This window comes from Galendromus occidentalis, unplaced genomic scaffold (assembly GCF_000255335.2).
Source record: "Galendromus occidentalis unplaced genomic scaffold, Mocc_1.1 scf7180000077185, whole genome shotgun sequence".
Lineage (NCBI taxonomy): Eukaryota > Metazoa > Arthropoda > Arachnida > Mesostigmata > Phytoseiidae > Galendromus > Galendromus occidentalis.
The window spans coordinates 525,012-531,850 of record NW_003805173.1 but is presented as its reverse complement, the minus strand read 5'-3'; the positions used below and the strand labels follow the sequence as shown (position 1 = coordinate 531,850).

At 49.8% G+C, this 6,839-nt stretch overlaps 1 protein-coding gene across 1 annotated transcript; it reads left to right on the top strand.

Moving 5' to 3' along the window:
- The first annotated feature begins 1,933 nt into the window (after positions 1 to 1,933).
- LOC100899266 (nose resistant to fluoxetine protein 6) lies at positions 1,934 to 6,351 on the top strand. Its single transcript, XM_003741596.1, has 17 exons — positions 1,934 to 1,945; positions 2,349 to 2,436; positions 2,527 to 2,654; positions 2,744 to 2,845; positions 2,964 to 3,070; positions 3,184 to 3,304; positions 3,473 to 3,658; positions 3,759 to 3,935; positions 4,029 to 4,174; positions 4,393 to 4,504; positions 4,638 to 4,758; positions 4,858 to 4,966; positions 5,048 to 5,137; positions 5,265 to 5,367; positions 5,596 to 5,676; positions 5,756 to 5,884; positions 5,996 to 6,351. The coding sequence occupies exons 2-17, from the start codon at positions 2,429 to 2,431 to the stop codon at positions 6,349 to 6,351; spliced, it is 2,076 nt and encodes a 691-aa protein (XP_003741644.1). The 5' UTR covers positions 1,934 to 1,945; positions 2,349 to 2,428.
- Positions 6,352 to 6,839: the final 488 nt, after the last annotated feature.

Sequence of the window (6,839 nt, the reverse complement as noted above, 5' to 3'; positions counted from 1 at the left end):
CTTTATTCACCTGGGCATTCTTTCGCCGAGAACCGGACATGAAACGGATCAGCATCACACAAGAAACCGGATGAGGAAAGATGACGAGGAAAGCGGACGAAAGGGTCATGCGGTATTCCGAGGGAAAACGACTTAGCCGCTCTCACCACGCTCCATCGGATTCTTAGGCTCAGAGTCGGCTCAAATTCTTCAACTTCAATTCGGTCCGAAATGGGCTCACTCGGAGAGTTACCGCCAGTTTGCAATGAAATGGTTATGCCGATGCTATTCATTCGTGAACGACGGGTCACTGACGTGCCAGGGGATACCGGACCACGTGAAAGAAACCGCTTCTGAAAAGCTCCCGCGGGGGTCATCCCTAGGGGACCTCATCTGGTAGTTTCCGAATACATTCGAGAAGACGGAATTCTCCGTTGCACAGATGCTCCTAATTGACCCCCAAACAGTGATAAGCAGCGATCGCGTCTGACTCGAGGCTAGCTGTCGATCGGAAACAGGGAATTCTTACTCAGGGACTCGCTTGCACTCGCAACTGAATTTCATGGGCTCAGACTGAAACACTGTGATGGCAAATGCCGCGGGGAGGGCATGCTCTGATCACCCAACATGCTCTTCATTTGACGGACATTCTTCGAGAGTTTCTACGTTGACGGGCTAGCTATAATTACCGGGCACTCTTCCAAACCTGACGGGCTTCATTCTAGCATGGACTTCACGCGATTTCACGACGGACAGTCAACGAATGGAACCTCAGCGGGGTGTCAAACGAGACGGACTTGGACGAGCTCGAATTCGTTTGTGCTTTCTCGGAGCCACAATTCCGGGTTTTCCCTCTAATCCCAAATGATATGTCATCCAATTCAATTTGGAAAACCGGACATTTTTCCCCCAGAAAAAGCAGGATCGGATATTTTTCACCAGAGACTAAATAATCGGACATTTTCCCCGTGACAGCGCGAAACCGACCTCAGAGACAGGAACCGTACGTGTCCGGTTTAATAGAAATTCTAATCATGTCCCATGGAGTTGCATGCTGGTCTTTTGGAGAGCGTTCGTTTCCCGGAGGAGCCCGTCGATATTCTCGAGCTCTTGCAGGACGCCCCAGTATGGAAGAGTTCCCCGATAATCAAAGAGTATTCAATGGTGGATCTCACGCAGAATCACTTCATCACATTCGAGTTCGATCCCTAAGAAGTGTCCTCGGGGGTGGGCATATGGCCTAGGCTACCTTGGGGTTGACTTAAATCAGCTGTATCCGTCGGTATTCATTGCGTCGATCCCATTCATTTCAAACAGGATATCTCCTAAGGACTCTTATTCTCAGATCTCGATCATAGTGTCCGGGGTCGAAATATCGCGTTTCGGCGTTCGTGCGAATCTCTGCCGGGTTTCCGTAGAATGGATGCAGGACCGTCGTCCGGAGGCAGCCGAGTGTACCTGATTAAATGAAGATTTCGAGCTTGTGTATACTCGTGACTCAACCTGTGATTTACTTGCACTTCCGGATAAACCATTTGAAATCGAAAACATAGATATGTATAGTGCACTCGGAGCTTCCGAATCCGTCACACGTGCGTAGGAATTATCGACATTATCCGAACGAATCCCTGCTCTCGCCTACAATTATTTTCGGTGTGGGTTTATCGCCTTCACGATCGACGCAAGCGATAGCAACTCGTCTCATCCAATCGAGAGCCTCTACATATATCGGGAAGTTGGTTGAGAATTTGTCTGAAGACAGAGTACGCTCGGGAGAGAAAAGCCATCGCTGAAAGGGAATGAACGAGCGCCTTTCCAACTCGGCTCCAGACTGGACTTGTTCCGTTTTCAATTGCGCGCTGTGTACCGTAGCCACAGAAAATGCGTGTTCTTGTTCAAGTCTGTACCCTCTCGGCAATCAGCTGTGTCTTGAGTACCGGTCATGGAACAGGATCCGGAAAGAGAGGTAATGTTTCGCTCTCGTCCCTCTATGTCTCAGAACTAGCTGAGGGAGTCGCTGTCTCCTCGGTTGACAGTAGTATACGAGGAATACTTGAATCGTAGGAGATCAAGATTAGTCAATGAGTCACTGATCGAGAAACACGGGAGATGATCAAATCGACGCCGACGCGGGTCCCTGAACGAAGTTCCGACGTGTACCTCATCAGGCAGATTGGCGCCGCTCTTGCGGTAACCGGTTGAACAACCCACCTCACTTGCATTGGATCCATCTCCGACATTCGAGATGGATTCAAGAATGCGGGTTGGACCTCAAGATTAAACATTATTAAACAAGATTAAACGCTTCTCGGTGCACGCGAGATTGAAGCGGGTCTCGTGCAGCTCATTTAGAGCCGTTTTATTTCAAGGAGCGATTTTCGGTGGACGTAACCGTCCGAAGACGAATACCTCGCACTTCAGGAGCCTGGAACCCGCAGTCCGCCAAATAATGAAAAGGTACCTGAAATGAAGGATGATCCATGACAGTCATCAAAAGGTTCTTCTCACTCTCTACTTTTGGAGCTAATGATGGAATTGGTATCCGAGGGCTCAGAGGGAACTGTATCCGCTCGTCGAGGATCTCATCTTCGACGCCGAAATCCCGCAGGAGTGTGGTGCTGCTTTCCAGAAAATCATGATCGGTCTGCAAAATCTGGAATATTGGGCCATTTCGTGTGAGGACCTGATGGGAATTTATTGCTCTATCTCTCACTGTGGCTTCTGACGACGACCACTTGACGATTTATCTTCTCTTGCAATTCAGTTGCGGGATCTTCAGGGGGACTGCCGTCATTCCTCGAAGGCAATTACGCGGACCTTGGGAACTACGATGCGTGTGTAAGCTCCACAGCAAGAGATTCAGAGGGTGAGCGATCGGAGGGTCCGATTTTGACGATTGCCTTCCGCAAGCGCTCTTCAGTCGATTCGCTATCGTTCGGAATTTTTCGAGCGATGACGATCTATGATAGTGATCTGGATTCCAGGAGAAATCGCCTTCACAGGACGATACTGTACTCTCCTGCTGAATGTTTACAATCCTCTTCTCGAGAAAATTCTCATCAACGCGGCGGAGACTCAACCCCACATTTCGGTTTGTTTCAATCTTGTCGACCACCACTCTGTTCGTATGATGGGCCGCTCAGACTAGCCTCAGGATATGCAGCCTAGCATCTGTTCCGATAAAGAGATGACGATGCTCTCCAGGATCTCTTCTTCAACAATACCGACCACTTCGTTGAGTTTTCCGAAAACCAGTATCTTCGCATCGGAATTTGCATCCCATCGACCTGTCGTGGCGAAAATATCGAATACGCCGTCGAGAAACGTAATTGATCAATTCCAATACGAGCAACCTGCGGACGGTGGTCGCGTTGATGACGTGCCTTGACTTCTCGAGATCGTTCCCCTTTCAGTCGGTGGGGAATACGGAATTGAACCCTGGGTTCTGGGCTGTCGGGCCGCAGCAGAAGATCCTCCTCTTACTCCTCTTCAGCAAAGTGTTATGTGAGGCATTCTGACATTCGATGTCTCAAATATTCTCAGGATTTTCGGAAGGACGGTAATTCGGGAAGTCTGTTCCGCAGTGCTGTCATATTGATTCTGGTGGCCCTTTGTGTTCTCGGGAGTTTCTTCGATGCCCAGGAGGGCGCTTATACAGAGTGCAAAGGAGGCATGTCCAGTGAGTTGCGCATTCGATGAGGAGAAAAAATAACGGGAGGGAATACGAGATGATTTATTTATACCATTCATCGGGAAGAGTGAGATCAAATCGCTTCCAGGCAGAGCCAGGGAGATCGTTCGCTGTTTTTCAATTCAAAGCAGTTGGACATCAGTCTTTGACTTCGAAGTGCGGCCGAACGACAAGTATTTAGCCTGCGTCCACGGGATCAGGGCCCTGACCGCTATCTACATAATCTGGTGCCATGTATACAGTGTCGTTGATCCGCTCAGCATCCGTGAGTAATTTCCGTGGTCTCGCGCAGAATCCCGGAGCGAGATCACTGAGCTCTGAGCTGTAATGAGAATAAACCCGGAATCGATCCTTGCAGAAAACGGCGCGCTCTTGATCAGGTGGTCGAGGTACGATATCTCCTTCGTGCCCGTGTATATGGGAGTTCTGACTGTCGATACGTTCTTCTGCATTTCTGGAGCCATGACGCTACGGACCTTCTACAAGGGGTCCCAGAAGAAAAAGGTGAGTCGACGCAACGAGGACCTCATGGTCTCCCAAGAATTTATCCACATCTTGGTGGGAACGGCGAGCGCGATCGTCCGCATTTTAAGATATCCATAGAAATAACGGCGGCGAGGGAAATCGCCGAGGAGCGGTCCGCGGAAGTCAGTGCATGAATATTTTCTCCGAACCAGGGGAATACTGTGCGTTGGCTATACTGATAGACTTTCCGTCCGCAGGGGTCTCTCCTCGCAACTATTTGCTCAGATCTGTTGCGCCGTTGGATCCGGCTGGCGATTCCCTCGGTCGCAATCATCGGCTTGTACACGATGATGTTCTTCATTGTCTCCGGTCAGTGAGTTCTCATCAAGGACCTGTTTTCGATAACGGAGTGTTCACCTATCGTGCATAGTTCTGAGAATTAATGTTCCGTCCCGACTTCCGGTGCTGTCAAACAGAGAAACTGGAAAGATCTTCATTCTAGGTCCACTGAAGGATTTCGCAGAACCTTTCTTCTGGGGACGTTGCGAAGAAATTTGGTGGACGATCCCAACAATGCTCAGCAATGTCAATCGAGTTGAGGATTCGTGCCTCCTACACCTCTGGTGCGCTACGCAACGGCTCTCATTCGTAAAAAAAATAACGGGAGGCTCGATCATTGACTGAGAGTTCAATTTTTGCTGAATGATGACCGTTCCTCGAAGGTACGTCGGAGCGGATTTCCAGCTGAGGGTTCTCTTCATCCTTCCTGTGATCGCCATCGCATCGAGATCCAAGTTCAGAGCTGTCGGAATCGTCTTCGCAGGAGCAATGGTCAGGCGAAGTTCGACACTTTCATGACAGAGTTCCATCATCATCTGGATCTGGGTCTCACGGCAACTCATTCTCTTTAAGGGCCTCGCATCTGTGCTTTACGTATCACTTACCACGTACTACAACAAGATTATTCCGGCAGCTATACCTTCGCCGAGATTACTCCCCCATGTGAGATGAAACCCGCAAACTCTGCTCATTCCCTGAATGCTGGACTCTTTCACGACCAGATGTGTGCATCAGGAACAGAGAAGTGTCCGCCTCTATTGGCATCTCAATTTCGGAATTCTCCCCACAGCTCCTTGACATGTACTACTACGTTCACTCCACGCCCTTCACTCGTTTGGCAAGTTTCGCATTGGGAGTTGGCGTCATGTTCGTCATCGAAGAGCAGCGAAGCGGTTAGTTCCACCGATCACCTTCCGAGGAGATCTTCAATTACCTTGAGCGAAGCAGAATTATACCCGAATAACTCAGCGTGTGTGCCCCATGTGATCTATCTCGCGAGAAAAACATGAGGGAAACGTTTAAAATCTACCGATACGCTGCTGCTCGCTCCTCCTCCACATGAATGTCCCTCAGATTTGTTCTCGACATTTTTGGATAGGCCTCCGAGCTCTTGTCTTCAGGTAAAATGAAAGCCTTCCCGAGATCGGTCATGCTGTCGCTCCATATCGGAATACCCTTGATCTCAGTCATCAACTTCTACCGTGAGTTCTTTCGAACGTTCTACCCGAAGCGATCTAACGTGCGACGAGTAACCTCTTCATTTTCTTTCACCCATGTCAGTGCCGTACTACTGGCAGCTGGGCGGCGACCCCTGGACTGTGTGGAGCGCTCTATACGCGGGCTTGGTTCGAGGGATATGGAGCCTAGGCGTAAGCTGGCTGATCTACATTTGCGCTATGGGCTGCGGGGGTGAGTCCGAGTCGAGCCGCGGAATAATCGACAGAAAAGCGGAGCTTCGAGGATACGATTCAGAACGCTTGAATACGTGTTCGGGAGACTACCGACTCATACATTTTACAGGCGCAGTCAATTGGATTCTCACACTGCGGGCACTCGTCCCTATATCGAGGCTCTCCTTCAGCATCTACCTGATACATATCCTAGTGTTAGAAGTCAAGCTCCTGCAGATGAGAGGAACCCACGAGCCAGGGCATTACCTACAAACTATAACAGCTCTCGGCTTAACTCTTCTCTCCATCTTCTGCGCATTTATATTCTACAGCTTGGTCGAGAATCCAGTGGCCAATCTCCTGGAGCTTTTCCGCCGCAAAAACGATGAATCGTCACTGCCACATACTGGGGCAGAAAAATTATCCAAAAACTCCGAGAACCAACTGAAGCAAAATAAAATCCCGCTCGACAGATATTGTCCCTAGCGGCTGGCACATTTCCTTGTTTCATTTATTGTGACATTCCATTGTCGACCGGAGAAATGCGGTCGCTTCAAGTCGATCTCCACCGCGCTGCATCCGGTTTGCGCTATGACGAGACCTTGTCGCCTGAGGGGCAGTGTCTCCTCCGAGGAACTTTACCACATCTCTTCACTTTTCGCTGAGCATGAGGGGTATCCTACAGGCTCGCCTAATAAATTCCGAGAGATCCGAGGCTGAAGCCTCATATTTCCAGCTCTAGGACCACCTTCAGAGATGAAGATCCACGATGTCGCCGATGAGCAGTCGCCCACATGAGTGAGGCCGGAAGCGCCCTTTGGATCCGCTCGTCTGGAAGATAGTCTCTTCGTCGTGTCACATTCATAGGCTCTGCGAGGCGTCGGAATATCTCAAGGAAGGCATGGACATAAATACACATAATGAATATGACGGGAATGACTCCTCCCGGGATGAGCTTCGCCAGAGAGCAGCTC

Coding starts and splice junctions, on each gene's coding strand:
- LOC100899266 (XM_003741596.1), top strand. Junction 2,655..2,743: donor GGAATATTGGGCCATTTCGT/GTGAGGACCTGA, acceptor CTTGCAATTCAG/TTGCGGGATCTTCAGGGGGA. Junction 3,071..3,183: donor AGACTCAACCCCACATTTCG/GTTTGTTTCAAT, acceptor GATGCTCTCCAG/GATCTCTTCTTCAACAATAC.